The sequence below is a fragment of the Thermobia domestica genome, chromosome 3 (assembly GCF_964235325.1).
Source record: "Thermobia domestica chromosome 3, izTheDome1.hap1.1, whole genome shotgun sequence".
Lineage (NCBI taxonomy): Eukaryota > Metazoa > Arthropoda > Insecta > Zygentoma > Lepismatidae > Thermobia > Thermobia domestica.
In genome coordinates, this window is record NC_137456.1 from 11,958,892 (window position 1) to 11,984,022 (window position 25,131).

General features: G+C 37.7%; 1 protein-coding gene across 1 annotated transcript in view; it reads left to right on the forward strand.

The window, feature by feature from the left end:
* Positions 1-935: 935 nt before the first annotated feature.
* LOC145682416 (uncharacterized) overlaps positions 936-25,131 on the forward strand; it is a 31,492-nt gene continuing 7,296 nt past the window's right edge. Inside the window, exons 1-4 of the mRNA XM_081754038.1 lie at positions 936-1,255; positions 7,433-7,545; positions 16,444-16,506; positions 24,482-24,532. Coding sequence (XP_081610164.1) covers positions 1,251-1,255; positions 7,433-7,545; positions 16,444-16,506; positions 24,482-24,532 — 232 coding nt within the window. The 5' untranslated portion in view covers positions 936-1,250. The remainder of the gene's footprint in view (positions 1,256-7,432; positions 7,546-16,443; positions 16,507-24,481; positions 24,533-25,131) is intronic.

Below are 25,131 nucleotides of genomic sequence, written 5' to 3' on the forward strand. Positions count from 1 at the left end.
TGCTTTTCATACTGATACTATGTGTATAATCGGAAAATGTATATTTGTGGTAAATTTCATAGGAAAAGAATTATAAATACCAAAATTAGAATGAGTAAAACGAAATGTTGTTCTTATTTAGGTTACTGCTCTTTTGACATGAAATTTGCCACATATATGTCTTTGCCGATTATACATGGCGAATTCGTTATCAAATTATATTCCTACAACATATTTATAGACATGCGACAATAATTTTGGATATGAGTATACGTAAACGTTTGAATAGTATGTTGTGTTCGTGTGTAGTCACCAACTGTGCCCATCTCCTCAACTGTTTGGGCTCAATCACCCAAATTTACATTTTTTCGTTCTAAAACATGGCAGAGGAGACCGGAGTTGGTTGTGCAAAACCACGATGACTTACTTTGTAGATTAAAATCTATTCAGTCCTCGTTCTGAAACATCATTATACTATAAATAATGTTCGATTGTGCCAATTTCAATGACAAATTAGTCCTCCCTTAAAAAAAAAAAAAAAAAAAAAAAAAAAATATGATGGACTAATCTACACCCTAAAATTCGCCTGTGAACACTACTGCTGGTCTAGCTCTACATCAAGTCACAGAATATAATAATAATAATAATAAAACATAATAAATATGGTTAAAATAGCAATTATGTCAGACATAGGGAAAAAATATAAATGAAGCGAAGAACGATGTTTTACTACTATGCGTAATTCATTTGTGAAGCTAAAGGTAGAATATCTTAAGTAAAAAAAAAGTCAATAGTCGTTTCAATGTTGTAGATTTTATATAAAAAAATCTGTTTAAAATCAACTATAATTCTCATAATACAAAATAAAAATGCAATAAATTTATATAAAAATACTTCTTCGTGCTATAGGGATTTTGTGAAGAAAAAAGTACGCGAAGAGTTGCAATTGCGCTCTGCATATTTGCGCACGATATTGGGAACCAAACAGATGCGAGGTGATTTCCGCCGTTTCCCTAATTCAAGTATGGCCGACAGTTCATGGAAAAAGTTGTTATTGTGACTTCAAAAACAATGTAAATATTGCTGGTTTCAAATGCAATTTTCTTAAATAACTATTGAAGCTAATAGAAAAGCTTCTATAGTTTATTGTATGGCTGTGCAACTATTAAGTTATACGTGTGTGACGAAGGGCACGGAAGATTACTGTAGCTGGAAGTGTGTACGTGCGAAAGAACATCATATTGAGAAATATATAAGTGTAAGAAGGTGAAATGAGGTAAGGCGAAGCATTTTGACAGTTCCTTTTCAGAATTTCTGTTATGTTGTACGGTTGTTAACCTCATGGAAACAATGTTCATGTTATGATTTTTGAGTAAAAACATTAACGCATATATAATATTAATAAGTTGGATCCTGTTGACATCCTTCAGGCTTACAACAGCTGGGATTGGAATGCGGAATGTGTGTAGGTTGATGTAAACAAATTATGCTTCATTGATCGACAAAAGCAAACCTGATAATTAATTGGTAAATTTAGCATGTAATACACAGTGAAACGTAAATTATAAATTGAACAGCTATATTAATGCATTTCTTGCTCATTAAATAAAGTACAGTATTGTTTATTTGGAATCAAATTTTGTTAAGACATCAGTCCACTCTGTTACAGTACTGAAAGAAATGTTTGTTAAGCGGCGATTGCCAAAATCAGTAAATTGTTTTATATATTGTGTGGAAATGGCAACAAGAAAGCTTTAAGTACATTTTTCTTAGGTAACAGAACGAATAATTAGTCATTTGTTGTTACAAAGTTTGTAGATGCATACGTGTTTCTAGCATCAGACTAAGTCACGTTTGTACTATAAAACTTGTAAAAAGATGCTCATATGTGTATGTATACAAAGCTACTTCTAATCAGTTTCTGTAATCGATATCTGCCGTCCACTAAATTGTAAAAGCATTTAGTTTCACATCTTTACTCAGCATTCACTGTTTTGCTGTGGTCCAGAATGGGCAGAAGGTTATCTCCATTTAACAGTTTATTTAATTTAATATAATGGTTATAGTTTTTTAAAGATGTACCCTTGCACTCATATTATCGTAAAACTAAGTACAGTATTTGTCTTCTAATTTTGCTATAAGATACGGAAATTAACGTTAGTGATTCACTGATAGGGCTACTGACCCCAACTAAACATAACATCTGAAAGTATAAAGGCGCATCCTATGATAGGGAAAAGGGAACGCCGTTGTATCGCCGGACCAATATTAGAAAATTTACTGGGTGAATTGGAGAATTTAATTTGGATTGTGAGGAAGGGTGAGTGAAAGTCAAGTGAGGGAATAGTTGAAATTAAGAAGGTGGTGGTTGTTGGGTGCTGGTTTACTTTTGGCACATGTGTTTTGGAAGATTTACAGTAAATTTCAGTACTTTGCATAATGTAAAAAGAACAAATTTTTGTAGGCGATAGAATTAAGTACAAAGTAATACAGCTGTATTTTAGGTTTACAAGTGCAGGGTTACTAGTGTAAAATCATTACGACGGACATATGAAAGTTACTGTATTAAATACTATTTTGCACCTGTGATGTATTTCTGCACCTTGTACAGAAGCTGTATTTTATGTTTACAAGTGGAATTCTACTATTATGAAACCATGATAAATGCTATTGAAGTTCGTATCCATGCCAAAATCCACTTGTTCTCACTACCCTCGTTCACGAGTATACTCACCGTCGCTGACGCGCCTGCTCCCTTCGGACGAACTCCGGCGCATTAGCGCCAGCTTCGCCCTGTCCTGCGTCGGTTAGATAACATTCATATTTTTTTAGTGGCTACCAAGCACATTTTGGTTTGTTTTTTGCCCTGGTCATACATTCGGACGTAGTATTTATACGCAAATTGTAAAATAATTGTAATTATTCACCAATTACTTCTGTTGGGCCCTTTGAATATTATCTATGCCAAATGAGATATTTTTATGTCGCTCAACACAAATCATTTAGGAGACAATAAGAAGTAAATTAGTGAAAGAATTATAATTTTTTATCAATTATTTCGAGGGGTGTGCCAAAACTAAACATACCAGTGTTTTTTTTTTTTTTTTTTTTTTGTTCTTTTTGATGTATGTGGAAGCGATTCTGTGGCGGAGAGGTAGCCTACACTTCTTACGATTTAGTGGCGGGAAAGACTGTGAAAATGGCGCATATATGTCAAGATTACGACATATCGTATAAATTGAGTTGTATCGAATTGTAGAAAAGTTACGAGCGTGACTTGTTGAAATAGTGTGAAAGACACAATCTACTGAACAGACGAACAGTTTGTCGTAAGTATGTTAAAAGGGTACGTGGCATTTAATGTAAGTGGCGAAACGCTGCTACGAAAGGTATTTCAGGAATATGGTGACCTAACCTAATCTAATTTAGTATGTTTTGATACTTTCTTCGATTTTCGTGTGGTCTGACGATACAGTCGAAATAGAAGGAAAAGAAAAAATGGAGATTATAAAGATATCAAAAGCAGGATTGGCTGGTTTAAACCAGGGTGGTTTCAACAAACAAACAAACAAAAAAATACGTTTATCTATTTTTCACCTTTTAATCAAGGGGTCCCGTGTTCAATTCTCGGCCGAAGCACAACCCATCTTTCAAGTGTAAACCAAGTAGCGATTCGACGTGTTCCTCTAAGTGAAAGTCTTCGTGATAACCTTGGTGTTTCATAAGGATGTTAAGCCTAAACATACGAAATGAAACCAAATTATATATTTCTACTTGAATGAATGCCTGTTGTTTTACAAAGAAGCCAAGGTTGCTTAAATATATTGATAGAAATTGGCAAAATTTATCAACTGCCTACGTAGCTTCCAACATTAGTTTGGATTTGACTTTGTTTTAATTTTATTGAATGATATCTACATACCAAATTTGTAATTTAATACCTCAGTTTTAGCGTAGTGATTATGATATGTTGACCTTAAAATTTTACATACAAATACATTTAAAGTAATAACAGGATTTTCCCAATGGCTAAGGCGGGAGTTTCCCGATTTATATATGATTCTGTATAGTGTTTTTACTTGTGAAACTTTTTATTTTTTTGTGCTTCTGAAATAACTCTTGACAATTATATTAACAAGTAGGCCTATGTAAAGATCAGTAGAACGTGTTTTTATCAGGAGTCCTTCGTGAGTGAGTCGGCAATCGCATTTATGACCAATTAGTCCCAGTTTCGTGTCCAGATGGACAATTTCTCTTGGATGTAAGTCGAGAAGCGGTTTGGGTTCCGCTTTAAGCTTATGTGACCCCTTCCAGCATAACCTTGTTGTTGCATAATAACACTAGAGCAAAGCAAACTAATTTCTGTTCATATCTAATATAAATACATAGAGTAAATTATTTAAACCAAAAAACCGGGTTTAAACAACAACAACAACAACAACAAAAAACCCTGGTGTTTTGGTTTATTCAATAAAAACCACGGTTTTTCCCAACCCTGATCAAAAGTATCCTATAAGAATCGATAGGATTCGTTTCCCGGCGAGAGCTCATGTGGTTCGGATTCCACGTTAATTAGTAGATCTCGTCTCATATAGCCTCGCTGCTGAAAGGGACGTTAAACTCAAAATTAACTCAACTCGATAGGATTCGTTGAGAAGTGATCTGTATGATCGCCTAATGTCAGTAAGTTAGGTTACTTTTAACTTACATCCAGGGCAATGTCTCTGTAAACCTGTAGCCATATTCAGAATGCAAATGCTCGTCACTTTGTCACAGTCCAACCATGCGGTAACCTTGTGCCACGTAGTTCCCTCCACTTGTGAAATAGTTCCTTATTTTATAACAGCTTATGAATATATACACACAGAACTTCTGGTTTCTGTATATTATCAAGCACATAAACAAGCAAATTATCCATTTTTCTTGGTAAATTTTCAAATTTTTGCTAGAAATGGACGAGCAACTTCGGAATTTAATCCCAAATAAAAATACAATGCTACCAGAATCTACAATACTGTGAATAAAATATGTTAAAGGGCGTTTGCATGTACATATGTTTCTGTATATGCATCATTCACAGTATGACACGTTCAGTCCCTGTTGAGCATGAGAATGTAGCAGTACCAATTGCCTCGTTGGGTTCTTACTTTATCAGTTTAACACGATACATGTAATGCCTTTGATAGAATCTCACAAGAAAAATTCCAATGGTGTGTTGTCGAGGCACCGTGACGTTAATCCATTGATCTCAGAAACTAACACCCAAAACATATGAAACAATACGAGCAAAGTGAGTGGATGCCCCATCATGCTGGAAGATAGTTTTAAAGGTAGACGTTTTCATGGCTTTGATTGGTGAGAAAACACAGTTTCAACATGCCAGTGACATATTTGAAGTACTAGTCTGTTAGGTGAAGAAAAACGGTCCAAAGATAGAATGTTTCATTAGACCACCCAGACGTTGGCCTTAGGGGAGAGAGTACTGTGTTTATGACATATGGTTCTCAGACCCCCCACATGCGATCGTTTTTACTGCTAACATACCATTGACGAGGAAGGTAGTGTGAGACAAAAATTGATCACTGGCATTAGTTCTCTAAAGGATGTTCACAAAATATTCATGTCTTCGCTGTTTATCTTCTGCTTTCACTTTCTGTAATAGTTCGATATTTTCCTCAATTCCATATATTGTAATGATTTTGGTAGAGTCAATGATGGACCGAGATTTATCCCCTTCACCAATTTATTATAAAATTTGTTAAATGCAAAACATCTTTGATTACAAAGATTACAATACTGTTTTCTCGTTAATGTCCAAGTAAGAGGAGAATAGGTGTTTTGCACGGTGCCCCTTCTCTCAAGGCAGTCTCCAAGGCACCTGCTGGTTCCGGTGAGTCTTGAAGGATAGCCCCCTCAGCTCAAGGCAGCTTCGCAAGGCTTTGTTGTAGAAAGGACCCCTACTCCAGTGCGACCTCGGGAAAGGATAGGTGTACTCCTAGTCCAGTGCGACCTCAGGGCGGTGTAGGTGATTTGATCAGTTGGACGACTGACGCTGGGTCCCTCGGTGGTCCACCTTTTATTTGTCCTCCTCGGGTCCTTCCGTGAGGTCCGTCTGTTTTCGGCGTTCCTCGGTGTCCTTCGTGTCGGCTTCTTGTCTGCTAGGTTGTTTATAAATAATAGCACGTGTTGAGTTGACCCGTGCGTCTGTCGTGATGTGGGGATCCTTACAATATCTATAATATTCAAGGAAAAGTACGAGGGAAGTTCAGAAACTAAGGTTACAAGGCTGAAATTTTTTGGAGTTTCGTCTGTTATAGAGTAATGCGGAGTGTGCGGTAACTGTAATACATGGAGTTGGCAACTATGCAGAGTTTCGGCCACCCGCCACCTACAGTGCTAGTTATAGGTAAACACAAATGTCTTCTCGTGTAGAAAGCTGGTCTGTCGAAGAAGTCTGCTTAGTTACTCGATTTTTGTGGGCACAGAGACTGTCGACCGTTACAATTGCACGAAACAATATGGCAGAAACGACCTAGGACTTCTTACCGAAGGCGTCATTTTCTTTCACGACAACGTGCGCCCGCATATACCCCACAAGACCACCACACCATTGAATCAGTTTCGCTGGGTCATTATCGACCACCTCCCCTACAGGCCGGACCTTGCTCCAAACGACTTTTACCTGTTTCTGCACTTGAAGGAACACCCAGGTGACTGTCGCTTCGCTTCAGACGAGGAAGTGAAACACTTCGTGACAATGTGGCTGAACACATAAGGACTTGATTTTTACCAGCAGAAAATCTTCAAACTCATCCCACGATACGACAAGTGCCTCAACCAACATGGAGACAAAAATAACCTAATGTTTGTACTATCTGTTGGCTGTATAGGTTGTATGAAATAATATATACACGTTTCACTGCAGGCTTTGTAACCTTACTTTCCGATCACCCCTCGTATGTACTTTCTGTTGGCTGTATAGGTTGTATGAAATAATATATACACGTTTCACTGCAGGCTTTGTAACCTTACTTTCTGATCACCCCTCGTATGTACTTTCTGTTGGCTGTATAGGTTGTATGAAATAATATATACACGTTTCACTGCAGGCTTTGTAACCTTACTTTCTGATCACCCCTCGTATGTACTTTCTGTTGGCTGTATAGGTTGTATGAAATAATATATACACGTTTCACAGCAGGCTTTGTAACCTTACTTTCCGAACACCCGTCATACTTTTAAAGGTATTTGTAAAGTAAGAAATATTCCATGGTAGACTTGAAACACGTTTGCTTTAATTTTAATGTTAAAACTATCAATTTTGTTGTAGTAACATTACAGAATTTATGGCTAATATTCATAATTAATTAGTTGTGTTCTGTAAGTTCTTGTTGATAACAAATTGTTGACGTGTTTTCACTTGTTTAGTTCATGTGCTTCGTTTGTTTTTCAGTTGCCCAAAATCTCAGATGCAGAATTTGAACGGAAAGAGGATGAGTAGCCAAAGAATGCAGCAGGAGGCGCCACATCCACAACATGAAGAAATCATTAAATATATTTATGATTGTACGTAGAACATCTTTCAAAATTGATATTGTTTAGTATTAGTCGCAGATATAGTTACAGTTATTTTAAACCTGTAATTTTGCAACTCCTTACTATCTGTATCGAACACATTCCTATTTAGTGTGTGGCGTTAAGCGGTTGTATTGTAAGGACTGGGTGTTCGGCACAGTGTTCTATAATACGTAGCTCTCAGAGAAGGTTTCGGAGTGCCTAACGACGATTGTAATCTTTTTGAAGTTAACACTGCTTTTCGTGCCAGAATCCTAACTTTTATTCATACCATGGGATTAGTTTCGGTTTGCTGAGACTTTTTTTTTTTTTTCATGCCCCTATTTCATTTAGTTGCTAATTATTATTTTTTTGTTATTATTTCTGTATTAAGTATTCTGCCTTTCGGCAGGTCTTCGGACTAATGAGTTTTTCCTTTGTTTGTTTGTTTCGTTTCAATTTTAGATTTAGACTTGGGAATGTTTCTTCCACGTTTTCCGGTCTTCAGCTTCTTCTTTTAACTCCCAGTATTTTCTCCTTTTTCCAAATCATTGATCAGTTGTATTCTTCTTCTTCCTATTCCTCGCTTTCCTTCCATCATTTCCTAATATAACGGTATGAAGAAGACAGTTTCTTCACAAGACGTGTCCAATCCGATTGGCCTTTCTACAAAGGATGCTGGCTAGAAGTGTCCTCTTCTCTCCTATCCGTTTGTTACTCTCTCAGTTCATTTTGTCTTCATTTTCCTCCAACAGCACATTTCAAAGCTGTCTTACTTCCGTAATGTCCAAGTCTCTGAACCATACAGTCCAGTTCTATGTATATAGGACTTGACCAACTTCTTCCTAAGTCCAATATTGAGCCTGCTAGTTAAGAGTGATCTTTTCTTGTTGGATGCTTCTTTAGCAGTGAACAGTGTTATTAAGTATTCTGCCTTTTAGGCAGGTCTTGGGACTAATGAGGATCATTTTCTCTATTTTAAATTTGGGCCTGGAAATGTTTGTTCCACTTTTGTCGATCTTCAGCTTCCTCTTTTAACTCCCAATATTTTCTCCTATCTTTCAAATCATCGATCAGCTGCGTCCTTCTTCCTATTCCTCGCTTCCCTTCCATCTTTCCTTCTATGACGGTGTGAAAAAGACAATTTCTTCGCAAAATTGTCCAATCCAATTGGCCTTTCTACGAAGGTTGGTGGCCAGAAGTAACCTCTTCTCTCCAATCCGTTTTAAAACATCTTTGTTTCTTGCTCTCTCTGTCCATTTTATCTTCTCCATCTTCCTCCAACACCACATTTCGAGGCTCTCCAAATATTTCTTCTCTAACTTCCGTAGTGTCCAAGTCTCTGAACCATACAGTCCAATGCTCCATATATAGCACTTGACCAGCTTCTTCTTAAGTCCAATATTAAACCTTCATGTTAAGAGTGATCTTTTCTTGTTGAATGCTTCTTTAGCTATACCAATTTTTGACCTGATCTCTTTGGTGCAGTAAGCGTCTTTTGTCAAAATACTTCCTAGATATTTGAAATGGTCAACCTCTTCAAGTTCTCTTTGTTCTACTCTGACACGTCAGAGCGCGTTTCCTCGAATATTCTCATGACTTTGGATTTTACGATGTTAATTTCCATTCCATAAAGTTTTTCTAGTGTCAGCTATTTTGTCAATCATCTTCTGTAGTCATTCTTCGGTTCTAGCTAGAATAACCGTTATCATCTAAATACCTGCTCTTGTTAATGATCTGCCCTTCAATCTTGAAATCTCCAATTCTTATTAATGCTTTCTTCATTAAACATTTACTGTAAATGTTGAATAATTGGGGCAGCATACTACATTTTTGTCTGACTCCTCTTTCAATCTCCATACTATTGGTTTTCTCCTTCATTCAAGCGCAACTTTATTGTTATGTATTGTTTTAACTTGTTTCGTAACTCAGTTTGTTTCTATTTTTTGATTGTTTTGTGTATTTTAGTATTTATTACCGTTTATTGTTAAAAGGAATGTTTTCATTCAAATTATTAAAGACACTTGTTTTGTTGGCGTCTATGAAAGAGTTCCTGAATAGTTTGTTCTACTTTTTCTGTCGTCTTATTCACTAGGTAAAGTTAGTCATATGAAAATGGAATCAGTTTACAAACGTATTTTGCACTTTTTGTGCAAGGCTTCCAAAATTGAAACAAAATCTCTTGATAAACTTTTTTTTTTTTTCGGCGATATCTTCATGTACGAACTGGAGATATAAAAATTCTTCTGTATATACTAATGATGTCAAATTCGTGATGATCAATTTAACCCCTTTTTGACGACTGTCACGAATTCGCGACATACTACTAATGCGTCCTTCTGCGAGCCAATGCAACGGTGGTCGCAGATACCGACTGCAGCGAATTTGAGATTACCCACTCAACGCATCTTCGCTCTTTGTGATCCATTGACGATTTTGTCTACTTCCGTAAGCATAAGAATTTTGGCGGCAACAGAAAATGTGTTTCTGTTTTTATGCTGATTTCATATACAGTTTTATTGGAAATCAGTGCTTAGCATACTTAAGAAACAAACAAACAAACAAAAAAAAAAAAAAGTTTGACACAATTGTTGCTAGAATTCTGGAACGCAAAGCTGCTCATTTTGGACTTTTCGATCCTCGAGAAAGTATAGCAGTATGGTGAGACACTTTCGCAACATAATGGGAATACATAATAATAATATATCTTTCAGATTTTTTCAGTTAATACAACTTTAGTCACTTTTATTCATGTATAATGCATAACTGAATATTGTTTTCAAACTATTTTGAGAAATTCTATATTAAGGAGTTAAATGCTTAGAGATAAGATGGAAATATCGTCATACGTATGTTTGTGGTGAACATTTACCCCAAAACGATATGTGTCATTCCCATTATTCTCTGCCTATGAAAAATTTTGGATCTGTATCCAAGATGGTGGACTTCAAGATATCCGCCATGGGAGTAGTATACAGTTCTACCTCCGTTATCCCTATTTAAGATGCCGTTTCGATTCCCGGCGGGAGCTCATGTGGTTCGGATTCCACGTTAACCAGTAGGTCCACGTCTCATATAGCCTCGCTGCTGAACGGGACGCTAAACTAAAATCAAATCAAATTAAGATGCCGTATCACTCTCTCTAGCAATTCCAAACTTACAAGGTAGCTTTGCCTCGTATTGTATCCTGTAAAAGAATTCAAAACTTGGGGCACTATTTACAGGATTCCCACATTCTGGCAAATCAAGGAATGTCAGGGAAATCATGTATTTTGCGTAAAATGTCATGGAAAGTCAGGGAACTTAAATGTGCAAGGCAATTTATGAAGTGTAAATTTTGTTTCTTCAAAACTGTCACAGCAGAGTGTGAACCACTTTAAAGGAAATTCCAGAGTCTTAAGCCATTTGTTTGTTTCCTGTATTCAATACTTCCATTTCTTGTTTAAAAATGTAAATATGAGGATTAACATATCTGGGTTGGTAATATTAGGACTGATAGTATTAGGCACAGGGAGAGTTGGCAATATATTCTTGACTGTGTTTTGTTTTTCCAAGCAAAAGAGGGGGCTCGGTGGCTCAGTGGTAGAGCGTTCTCCTCCGGTGCTTGGGGTCCCTGGTTCGATCCCAGTTCGCGCCGCGTGGACTTTGTGGTGGACAAACACCATGCTCGTGGGTTTTCTCGGGGTTCTCCTGTTTCCTCTCGCTTTCTTCATTTCACTCATCTCTCATCGTCACCGTCTCCTTTAGCCTAACCGGCATATGCGTGGAACGTAAGACTTAAAGATTTCATTTCATTTTTCCAAGCAAAAGAAAAAAGAAAAAAAGAAGTCTAATTTGCAATGTCAAGGTATGTGTTACTGTATCATACACATATTATATACTTACATATTAAATTTTGTGTAAATAACAATTATTCATATTGAGCATAACAAGTATGTAAATGGTAATTAAAGGTGAGTGTTGGATAGCTATTAAAAAAGTGTATGATGGAAGTTACTCCATATCTTCCTATTTATATTCAAGAATTTATGTCAGGGAAAACAAGAATTTGTGTCAGGGAAATCGATCTTCACCTTTATTATGGGAACCCTGTATTTAATACCTAGTTATATCATAAATACTGTCACAAAGTTTGGAATGGCGCTGTAGGCATCCGGAGTGGCACAGTGCTGCCATCTGTGTATAAAGCGGAAGATGCATGTAGTGTGTGTCATGACATACGTTGATATTGTACTGAGTTCTGATGGAGTGGAGCGATTACGAAAATCATTTAGCAGAAATTGCACTACACAAGGTCGGGTAGACAGCAGGTGAGATTTTCAACCTCCTGAAACTCCTGCAAATCAGCAAGAGATTCGTGTATCGCACCATACAGCGATACACCGAGACTGGAACGGCAGCTGACCACGCAAGGAATGGCAGACCACGAACGGTACGAACCCCGCAGGTCCAAAAAGCAGTCGCAGCAAGAATTCGAAGAAATCCTGTTCGAACACAAAGTGTGATGGCTGCTGAGATTAACATTAGCAGAAATTCCATGTGTCGTGTGCTCAGGAGTGACCTACATCTACGGGCGTATAAGAGGCGGACTGGTCATTTTCTGACCCAAACATTAATGTCACAGAGGGTCCTTAAATCAAAGAGACTTGCAGGCGTTACGCCAACAATCTGCACAGAAAGATTCTGTTCACTGACGAAAAATTGAGCAGGCCTACAACGCCTAAAATGACCGTGTGTATGCCACGTCATCTACTGCAGCTGCTGAGGCAGCTCCAAGGGTTCAGAGGGCACATTATCCTGCCTCAGTGATGGTTTGGTGGGGAGTGAGCTAGTCAGGCACAACCCAGCTGCATTTTTGCTAACAAGGTATCTGTCAAGGTGTACCAGGACAGTGCTAACACCTATAGTGAAACCGCTGTCTGCTACCATGTTCCCTGGAGAAAAGTGGACCTTCCAGCAGGATTGCACTCTAGGCCACAAAGCGAAAACAACCGCCAGGACTGGCTCTCACGGAACGTCCCCGACTTCAAGCATCCCGGACCTTAACCCGTTGGATTACAAACTTTGGGCAGTCCTTCAGGCAAAGGTCTGCCATAAACGGGATCCATTTGTCGACAGTCTGAAACAATCCTTGACCCGAAAAGTGAACAATTTTCCCATGGACGTGGTGCGTAAGGCCATTGACCAGTGGCCGGACAGAGTTCGTGCCTGCATCAAGGCCAAGGGGGAACATTTCGAAAGATGATTCGTGCGTCAGGTGTACAACATATCGATGTGAAACGTGACCAAAATAAATTGCCTTGGTGTTAATACTCTCTGTGTTATTCACATTTAAACTTGTGACAGTATTTATGATATAACTAGGTATATCTCAATTGAGGTAATTTTTCTCATGGATTACTTTGATCTGATATGGACTCATTTTAGGGGTGAGACTCTGAAGTCGAGAAGTAAGGACCACCACAATATATATTTCATAATACCTTGATAATGACAGATTTTGCTTGGCGACAATTCGACGAAAAGAAGTGGTAAAAACATCAGAGACACGTAATCTTCATCATAAATTCTCATGTTTTTCTATGTTTCACCAAACGGCTTCTTTTTTCACTTCACTTTTTCTTTTCTTTCTTTATCTTGCACCTTTTACCGTTTTTCACTTCTTTCCACTCGTCAAACAACTTCTTTTCCACTTCAGTGTTTTTCATCTTGCGCCTTTTATTGTCTTTCACTTTTTTCCATTTCCGGGTACTGTTTAATTTCTCCCCCAAATCACTTGTTAGGGGCTCTGACTCACTTGGTAGTGATTACGGTTTGATATTTGTAATTGTGATAAGTATAAATAGCCATGTGAACACATGGCATAAAAGCCACAGTGTATAAAACACGAACCTACTTGTGCTAGGTGGCCACTAGAAAGCAGAATGTTATCCAGCCGAGTCAGGGCAGGAGCGCAGCAAAGGGACCAGAGCAGTAGCGAGAGCGTGCGTCTGTAGGGATCTGGCGCGTCAGCGATGATGAGCATACGTATGAACGATATCGTTTACAACGGCTCACTATAAGTCACAGTACCGGTTCCGGAACTGTCGATGGATTTGGAAGAGAAATACTAAATGCCATCCCCACTTCATTTCGTGTTTCCGCCTGACAGTTGTGCCTGAGTCTTCCCTTTACATGCTTTACTGTCAATTTTACTTTGTAGATGCTGCTTACGTAATCGTTCTAATGCCATTCTTTCTAAATTTTCCTACTCTTGAGGTGAGGTAGGCAGTTAGCTAAAATGTGAGACTACGTTGGTGTTACTATCTATAAGTTGGAGGCCGAAGTGACTCAGTGCTAGAGCGTTTACTTTTGGTGTGCTTGGGGACCCTGGTTCCGCCTTGGCTCTCTCCAGCTGGGATTTGTGGTAGATAAACACCGTGTACGTGAGTTTTCTCGGGGTTCTCCCACTTTCTTCGTTCCATTATGTTATCCGTTCTCATCATCATCGCCTCCCTTAGCCTCGATGCATTATCGTGGGACTTAAATATGAAAATTTCATTTAATTTCACTATTCATATGTTGTTAATCTTTACTTAGGTAGCCGATCCTTAGATGGATAATCAGTGTCAACAGGTTAATAATTTCTGTGTTTCGGCATTCAGTTTTGTTCTTGCTGGTTATTACAAGAATTTTAGGTCAGTCGAGACATGTTATATTTTATGTAGTGTGTATAATTTGTTTTAAATGTGAGGAATTTAAGGTGCCTCAGGTGTTCTGTACGTGCAGATGGAAGTTTTGGTAACTCAAGCTTAGCATTGAGCTTCTTCGTGGCTAAGCGGTTAACGTACGCGCCTTTGGCGTGGGAGACCCGGCTTCGATTCCCGGCGAGAGCTCATGTGGTTCGGATTCCACGTTAATCAGTGGGTCCACGTCTCATATAGCCTCGCTGTTGAACGGGACGTTAAACTCAAAATCAACTCAACTCAAGCTTAGCATCGTATTCTTGATGTATCATAGTGCAGCTTTACTTCAAGGAAATATGCTTATAACTTATGTGTGGCTATAAGATAGTACGTTTTTAAATGAAATTTACCTCTGTGATGTCTGTGACGTTACGTGAAGTTCTCGGATGTTGACTGCAGGGTGTAGATGTTGTAGAAGCACACTAACCAAGAACACGACAATATACTTGACATCCTGTTTCGAAATTAATCACATGGCTAACACAACACATACTAACATAGCCTAGGCTGGATTCTTAAGATACTTTTAGTTGAGAATACTCCTACTAATTTCATATCTTTTCTCGCGTTTTCGAGAATGTTTCTTGAAAATCTCGTATTCGTTCTGCGGATTTCACCGCATCATTATCCAGTCTTTCGCAGCGAAGATAAATGTGTCTCAAGTGTTGTTGTACTAGTAGCATTTTGAGTTTTGTAGGTATGTGCTTGTTCTGTCCCGTATCATATTTAATGCAATGAGGTACGTGATAATGATAAACCAAAATTAGTGATTTACTTCATACTCAGAGTACTATTTTCTGTAAAATGCTCTAATATGTGCATTTCTTATATGCTTTTATGAAACTGCATCATAACCAAATACGTCATGACTGCAGAATTTTGAATGTATTTGTCTAACAAAATCTTTTCAGTAGGGTATTATCACAAGACAGTGATTGATACATGTAGTAACGTGTCATTCTAATTCTGTTGGAATTTCTGAAATACGTTAAGGTTTTCATGTTTACACAAATTATGTATAATAAAGAAAATAAAAGTTTTTTATGTACTGTGTGTCTTATTTAACACTTTAAGCGCCATGTGCGTTGTTTTATGGACACTTGTCCTATTACTGGGGCCATATGCATGCTAGCTACTATATACACATTTTACGTATTACTCAATAGGGCAGTGAACGCTGCTGGCCCCAGAGGAAACATCTAATTTTGGTTACTTGGCGTCTAAAGTCTTAAGCTTCCTGATAATTCACTTGCTAGCTGCTGCGAGCATCTTCTGAGGATATAGTTTAATGAAGATGTAATCAAATCAGAATTCACATGTGCGTGTTAACTTTTGCACGGTCTCACATACTGCATGCTCCTACGTAAACAATATCTGAAATTTTTAACTGCAATAATTATAGGTCCTTGGTTCGATCCCAGCTCTCACCAAGTGAGCTTTGTGGTGGACAAACACCGTGTGCGTGGGTTTTCTCTGGGTTCTCCCGTTTCCTCCCACTTTCTTCATTCCACCATTTCATTCATTTCTCATCTTCAGCCTTTGCTTTAGCCTCACCCGCATAATCGTGGGACGTAAGATTTTTTTTGCAATATTTATACATAAACACAATTATAAAAATGAATTTAAAAGCACTTCCAATTTTTATGTAGAAATCCTTAATCTAGATATAATTTCGAACCCAGTCTCTGTACGTTATTGACGGTGGGTTTAGTGGTAGCGAAATGTTGAAATAGGGATGAAAATGTGAAATCTTGGTACTTTGAGTCTCTTATATGCTCTTCTACGCATGTTTTCACATTTCTTTTTCTCATACCAAGAAGTGTTTGATTACAATTACACTTCACTAAATATATAGAGCTCCTTCGTGGCTAAGCAGTTAGCGTAAGCGCCTTTGGCGTGGGAGACCAAGGTTCGATTCCCGGAGGGAGCTCATGCGGTTCGGATTCCACGTTAATCAGTAGGTGCACGTCTCATATAGCCTCGCTGCTGAAAGGGACTTTAAACTTAAAATCAATTCACAATTCACTAAATATATACCCGAAGCGCTGAGATTATCCACATAGTAGCTAGCGAGTGAAATATCAGGAAGTTTAAATGAAAAATAAGACACAAGATACATAATTTTTATTTATTTATATATTTTTTAAAAAAAATAGAATTCCTAAAGGTTTTTCTTTTGTTGCAGCGTGGAATAAAGTCTTCAAGGAGGTGGAAAACTCCAACCAGAATGGAGCTGAAAGTAGTAAAGGTATGTCAGATACTGTTCTCAATTTTAGGAGTAATTGTAAGAACATTCCATGAAAGGAGTTACTTTAAATAATTCAATTCTAGTATCGTACTGTTCTGTGACATTACGTATTGTTATTTAAAAATCTCTTTCTATTTGTATTATCCCATTACAAATTATCACAGCTTCCAGCTTCCAACGACTTTTTAGAGTTTCATTTTTTTTTTTTTTTTTTAAATTATATAGAACATGAACTAAACACACACACACACACACACATGTACATGTCTTTAATTCTTAGTTTACCAACATACTCAAAAGATCATACAAACTCAATCGAAGTTTATTTCTGTTTCTAATTTGTGGAAACTATTCACATTCACTTGACACACAAAAGAAGTACGTTTGATATTCCACACCATAGATGTAACACTATGCAAAATAGCTATATCCTGAACCATGTGTTTAGAATACTTTGAAATGGCTTCTTTGTACTTCCTAGATTCCTTAATATTCTTCTTCACTCTCGTGTGAGTATTTATTTTACTAGTGACAGTAAACAATTCGTCACACACGCAAACTATCTGATAAATGCCGCTTAATGAAAGTTCGTCAACAAAATGTGGTGAAGCCTACTGAAGTGGAAACGTTGCCCTTTCATTTAACATAGAGAACAACATCTTTCAATGTGGAGCCCAGACGGCTGGTACAGTTGAAAAAGAAATTCTCCATTTTAGATTATAAACCACTCATTCCCGTATGCTTTTCTAACGGAGGAAGCCTATGGCTCCGGACTTTCGTTACACGCGGTTTATATCCATTCGTAAATCATGCATGAACGGAAGTTGTAACATATAGCAACTTCAATAGAAGAAAATAACTCGTAAATCAACAGCGTGAAACTTGTTAAAATGACAATGTACGTTGGATTGAGAGCTACTAGTTTTCAAGTATACCATAACATGATAGACTTTCGTGAAGTGATTACGTCATTATCTTCAAATATAACTGTTTAGATTTTGCTATCACACCTGACATCAAAGAGGCAAAAGATCCGAGAAAAAAATGAGTTACTTAACTTTACTTAATAATTTTAGCTGGATTCATTACGACAGAAAACTATTTTTTTTTTTTTAAATCAAATACTTAATTCTTATGTCGAAGAACAATATCGTTCTCATTAACTAGTTTCGAATATTTCTTACTCCGATATAACTTAGAGGATCGTCAACTAAATTAACTGTTTTTTTTTTCTCCGTCCAATTGTTATAAAAAGAAAACAAAAAGTTCGTTACTGAATACTCCATTCCTCTCTCTCTCTTTCTGTCTGTCTCTCTCTCTCTCTCTGTCTCTGTCTCTGTGTATGTTATTTTTCGAATTTTTCAATTTTGAGCCCTTCATTCGAGAACTTCAAAAAACTATCAGAAAGAAGTGATGGAATATTTCTCGTCACTCTTACAGTTCTCGAGATATTGGCCAAAAAAGTTTGAATTTTGAGAGATTTAAGGAGCCATATTTTGCGAATTTTTCAATTTTGAGGCCTCCATTTTGAACTTGTGTCTTTGTAAAACAACTTATCGTAGAACGTTTTAACAGAACTTTTAAACAAAACATGTGGAAAAAATTTAGTACTGAAGGAAATTATAAATGGATAGATATATTCCAAGAATTGTTTAATGAGTATAATAATAAAGTACATAGAACAATTGATATAAAGCCTGTAGAAGTTAATAAGAAAAATTAATTCTTTTTAAGTTCGTTCTGGCATTGTTCTTGGAGTATTCTTAACTGGCTTTTATACTATAAATGGATAGATATATTACAAGAATTGTTTAATGAGTATAATAATAAAGTACATAGAACAATTGGTATAAAGCCTATAGAAGTAAATAAGAAAAATTAATTCTTTTAAAGTTCGTTCTGGCAATGCTCTTGGAGTATTCTCAACTTATTTTTAAGTTAAAATGCCTAAAAAGAACAAAAGTCAATAAGTTAATAAGGCAAATACTCTAGTACCGAACAAATAGTAGTTCGTGACAGTAGTTGTTGCTGGTAATATCAAGTTCCTTTGTATTAGGTTCTGTATACATTATACGTTTTCCGTGTTCCTCCATTTCCTTTCTCGTTGTACAGCTGACACAGGTTGCCGAATATTCCTCATCCACTTCGCATTTTCTAGTTCACAGCAGCTGTAGTTTTTACACCATTACACGTCGTCGATAACCAAACTCTTCAATACAAGATAACAGAAGAAAGGAAGCACTGTGTGAAAAATAGAAAACGAATCATTATTATTATTATTATTATTATTATTATTATTATTATTATTATTATTATGCCATTATTGGCAGGTCACTTGCTGCAACTGAGAAGTTTCCATCTCCACGCTCTTCCGCTAACCACTTTATCTTCAAGTACGATGTTTCTGTTTTGATATCGTGAATTGTAATCTTTTCCCTCTCTTTCCTGCCACCATACCCTCCAGCACATCTCTCATGATATAGTTCGTTCTTAGTCAATATTCCAACCAGTTTCTCTTCTTAATAATACCTAGAATTGTTCATTTCTCCCCTCCATTTGTAACACCCTCTCATTTGTTTTCCGCTCGACCGAGCTAAACGACTAGTGTTGTTCATTTTCCTTCAATTATATTGTAATGAAATTTCTTATCTTGTGTAGAAAGGAAGTTTTACTGTAACTATTGAACAGTAGTTTTGAAAAAAAATATTTTCGATTTATAAAAGCGACAAAAATCAGCTTATGTTAAAAGAAAGAAATGACATCATATTCATACAATATTCATATGTAGAGAAATTAATATATTTTTTTTTTTTTTTAGAAAGCAAGTTTTATGAATTCTTTATAAAATTATGTATGTTATTCAGTGAGATCATTAACGGCAAAGTTTTCATTAATCTTCTTTGTTACAAAATATGCTTCTTATATATATATATATATATATATATATATATATACAGGGTGCGGCACGTAAATCCGGCTTAAAATCTACCTTCCTACCAAGAGATGGCGTGTTGAGGTCGGGTCGATTTACGTGACCTGCAGCAGTCACGTGCAGCCGCAGCCAGTGAAACTTGTCGAAACCAGTTGAGAAAAAGGAATCGTTGTGTTAAGCCGGGTGAGTGTCAGTGTGTGATAATGCCGTATTTGATACCCGAGCGTGTTGCCATTGTTGAAGGGTTCATTCTCACTGGATCTTTTGTGAAAACAAAGAATTTGTTTCGGGAGAAATTTCCAGGACGTTCTGTGCCAGCAAAAAGCACCATTCAGGAATTGATTGAAAAATGGCGGCGTACAGGATCGGTTCAAAATGACCCCAGGAACAGACGACCATCTGTCTGCACACCTGAATTAAAGATGCAGGTGGAGGAGATAATGACAAGAAGTCCTCGAAAGTCAACCAGGAGATTGAGTCAACAGGTTCATGCGAGTGAGAGAAGTTGCAGACGTGTTTTAAGGGGACTGAAGTTAAAACCGTACCAGATAAGTGTTGTGCAAGAACTGAAGGAGCCTGACCTGCAGAAGAGGGTGCATTTCTGTTCATGGCTGTTGAGCAATGTTGCCAGTGGTTTCTTGGATCCACTAATGCTCATCATGAGTGACGAGGCGTGGTTCCACCTGTCTGGGTACGTTAATTCCCAAAACAACCGGTATTGGTCGACAGAAAATCCACACGCAATCCACCAGGTACCCTTGCATGATGAGAAGATTGGTGTTTGATGTGCCATTTCCGCCACACGCGTTATTGGGCGTTATTCTTTGAGACGACAGTGAACAGTGACGTGTATATGAGAATCCTGGAGGAGTTTTATACACACTTGACCGAAGAGGAGCGTCAGTTATGTTACTTTCAGCAGGACGGTGCAACATGCCACACATCAGCTGCATCATTGTCCCTTGTGCATGAGATGTTTACACCAGAGAGGACAATCAGCAAAGGCTTGTGGCCTCCTCGGTCACCAGACTTGTCCACGTGTGACTTTTACTTATGGGGACTGTTAAAGGGAAGAGTATACGAAACAAATCCATACACAATTGAAGAACTCAAGACCAGGATCCAGGATGTCACCAATAGCATTACAACACAAGAACTGACAAGGGTATATATGAATCTCCTCAATCGTGCTCACATGTGTGTTGAAGTGGGCGGAGGACACTTTCAGCACCTGCTGTGAAGGCTGCTGTGAAGGCGAGTAGTCATATTCAATACATTACATTTCATTTATGTGTTGTAGTTAATCATATTCAATACATTACATTTCATTTTATGTGTTCACTTTACGGGCCGGTTTTACGTGCCGCACCCTGTATAAATTTTGGCATTTGCGATGCAATCACAATGAATATTGTACGATATGGTTTTTAGGTTGCGTAATTATGAATCTAACAAGTGTCAACACGTCTTAACAGGCAGTGTACGAATACAATGTAGCTGAACAGAGAAGTGCAATTTCACTGATCGAGCACCGCTCAAGCATCAAGTCCATGTGCAAATGGGGGAAAATTGGCTTCAGAGACTCTGATAGCGTTAAAAATAGTTTAGCATCAAGGGATGTTTGGCTCTTCCTAAAGCTAAAAATGAGCCTCAAAGGCAGGGTTGGCAAAAACCATGGTTTTTATTGAAAAAAAATTTAAAAAAACGTTTCTTTGGTTTAAACCAGCTTTTTTTGGTTTAAATAATTTGCTCTATGTATTCATATCATATATGGACAGAAATAAGTTTGTTTCGCCTTGGTGTTATTATGCAATAACCGGGATATGCTGGAAGGGGTCACATAAGCTTAAAACTGAATACAAACCGCTTCTCAACTTACATCCGAGAGAAATTGTCCTCCATTTGAACTCGGAACCAGGACTAATTGGCTACAAATGCGATACGTCCGCCGACTCACTCACGAAGGACTCCTGATAAAAATTCGTTGTATTGATCTTTACATACTTGTTAATATAATTGTCACGACTAATTTCAAAAGGACAAAAAGATAAACAGTTGCACAAGTGAAACCATTATACAGAATTACATATGGACAATTTCAAAATATTGCAGAGTACAGAAGAACTAATTTAGTGCAAGTTAGTTTATTACAACTTTTATTAGTCCAAGTTAGAGAAATACAACGACTTAATTTGCATATCAGTATGAAAAGTGAATAAAGATACGAATTATTTGAGTGCACTTTGGCTCAGACTGATTTATACATAAATAGGTACCAAATATACTTCTGATTTCAATAAATGCCTCTCGTAGGGTTTTATGACCCCCCCTCCTACACACACACACACAAAAGTACGGCATTTCGATGTATTTTATCAATAGTAAACATTATTGAAACGAAACAATATTTAGAATTTTTCTTTGAATGCAATTACATAACAATAATAACAAACTATAAAAAAATCACAAAACAAACATTCATAAACTTATTAAAAGAAAGGTTGCTTTTGTAGTATAATTTTTTTGAGTAATGAATGGGGAATTTAGGTTTGAATATAATATGAATAACATACGGGACTGAAACGTGATAACCCACAAATGTGTGTTCATGAAGATTTTACAAACACTTACACTTTTACGAACATTTTTCGTTTTTGATTTAAACCAGTTGGTTATTATTAAAAAAAAAAAAAAAAAAAAAAAAAAAAAAAAAAAAAAAAAAAAAAAAAAAAAAAAGCTGCTGTAAAGCAAGGTTTAAACCATGGTTTAACCACCTTGGCTTAAACGAGCCAACCCTGCTCAAGGGTAGCCGTCAAAGAAGAGATCAAAACGAACGGGACGCCTGAACTTCGGAAGATACCAAAAGAGGACTTTCGCCGGTGTTTCCACCAATCAGAGGATCGCTGAAACAAGTGTGTGTGTGTTCCGAAGGTACCTCATTTGAACGCGAATAAGTAAATGTGTATTTATATTGTGGTGATAAAGAGCTACAACAGAATTCCGCGAACTTTTCGACTGTTCCTCGCATATATATACAGGGTGGTGGGTAACTCCACCGACAAACTTTGGGAGGCGATTCCTTATACGAAGTGAAAGAAAAAAGATCTAATAAACATGGGCCGAAAAATGCCTCTTTTCAGAGTTATGATCCATTGAAAATTCGAAAAATCATTTTTAAAACTCCCTAATTTAGAAACTATAGAACCTATCCCAAGCGGTTTAAGGAATTACACAGGAACTAGTATGTTCTCTATCTAAATATCAATGTTTTACCATCTTCCGTTATCGGTGAAAGGAACTGTGGAAAGGAAGTTGAAGTATAGGGATACTCTTTAAGTACTAATGGTGCGTTCGTTTCGCTGGTACCGGTGAATTCTGAAACATGGATATTTAGATAGAGCGTATACCAGTTCCTGTGTAATTCCTTAAACCGCTTGCGATAGGCCCTATATTTTCTAAGCCAGGATGTTTTGAAACGTAATATTTCGAATTTTCGGTAGTTCATAACTCTGAAAGGAGACGTTTTTCGACCCATGTTTATTAGAACTTTTTCTTTCATTTCATATAAGGAATCGTCTCCCAAAGTTTGTCGATGGAGTTACCTACCACCCTGTATATATATATATATATATATATATATATATATATATATATATACAGATGGTGATCAGAAAAATGGAAACACCTGTAGTTGGCAACACGTCAAATGTATGGGTTGGCAGTGGTGTCGTGGCGCCCGCACCGCCGGACCGCTGGTGGTGGTGTGTTAGGTCGGTCTCCATACTACGTCAGGCGCAGTGGAACAGCAGTGTCCAGTGGCTGCAGCAGACGGAGGTAGTGTAAAATGGGAGACCTCTCAGATTTTCAAAGAGGGCAAATTGTTGGTGCGCGGTTATGTGGAGTGAGTGTGACGGCAGTGACTACTGTGTTAGGTGAGTCGCGTGGGACAGTGTCGAAGGTGATGACGGACGGGAAAACCACATCGGGGAAGCGGAACAGTGGGCGGAAGAAAATCATGAGTGACAGGTCACGCCGGGTATTAAAGCGCATTGTAACGCAGAACCGTCGTGCCACTGCGGAGCAAGTGACGGAGGAATTCAATCAGCACCTCCCCCACCCTGTTTCGACAATCACAGTCCGCCGCGAATTACATGACATGAACTTACGGGGTCGTGTTGCACGGGCCAAACCGCTCATCAGGGACCATAACGCTTTCGCACGCGGCAAATGGTGCCGCGACCATGCAACTTGGACCGTTGAGGACTGGAAACGTGTAATATGGTCGGATGAGTCATCCTTCATCCTATTCCCAACCACGGGCCGTGTTTATGTGTGGAGAACGCCCAAAGAAGCTTATGATCTGCAGTGTCTCCGCCCAACTGTGAAACATGGCGGCGGCTCGGTGATGCTGTGGGTCGCCATATCATGATTTTCATTGGGTCCTATGGTCACACTTAGCGGACGAATCACTGCCAACGATTATGTCGCAATTTTAGGAGACCACTTGCATCCTATGGTCCGGATGTTGTTCCCGGACAATGACGCCATCTTCCAGGATGATAATGCACCCATTCACACAGCTGGCGTTGTTGCAGCGTGGTTTGAGGAACATCGGGATGAAGTTCAACACCTCCCCTGGCCCGCCCAATCCCCAGATCTCAACATAATTGAACATCTGTGGTCCGTCTTGGAAACACGACTCCGGCGACGATTTCCACCTCCATTCTCTCTCACAGAACTGGCCGATGCCCTGCACGAGGAATGGTGTAAAATTCCACTTGCTACCATTCACGACCTCTATGCCTCCACCCCACGTCGCATCAAGGCTGTTCTGAAGGCGAAAGGTGGCCGGACACCATATTAATCTGGTAAGTTGCAATCTCGTTCAGGTGTTTCCATTTTTCTGATCACCATCTGTATATATATATATATATATATATATGTGTACCTATCTTTTGCTTTTAAGTTGGTGAACTTCTAGTAAAACCAATAGTGGCACACATAGACAAGAATCATTATAAAATATTTTTTCATTCTTTTCAGGGGTCCCTCATGTGAGATACTACCAGGGTCAAGGACCAAACCCATTAAAAGGTACTTTTCTTTGTTTTTAAACTCTACATTCTTAAGATAAATCAATTAAAAACCTTATGTTGTAAGAGCTTTCTACGTCTAGCAAGTCTCAATCTTGCTTAACTTGTGAAGTAAGAAATATGGTTTATTCTTATATCACAAGATTGACAATTCCGTGTGTTTTTATTTATATCTTGTTCTTTTCTTTGTAACATTTTTATAGGGTTTCTACTGGTCAGGAAAGTCAGGGAAAATGGTGAAGGTCAGGGGAACTCAGGGAAAAAGACTGGAAATCTGGGAAAGTCAGGGAAATTTTATAAAACATATTTTTTTGTAACATTAATTGTACATGAATTTCAGCTTAGCCAACCATTAATGTACAAAGTATGGAACGTTGCTCAGATTTTTATGGGTGATACGTGGAATGTACGTATGAGCAATTGATTATTATTATGTGTCTCTATAGAATAAATGTTTTCATATATAAATATTCACCGTTATTTATTCCTTATTTAACCGGTCTAGGAATTAATTCGTGCGGGTTTTAATAAAAAAAATTGAAGCTTCATTTCAAAAACAAAATAAATGAATACGTTAACAAAAATATTGTCCATCGCTAG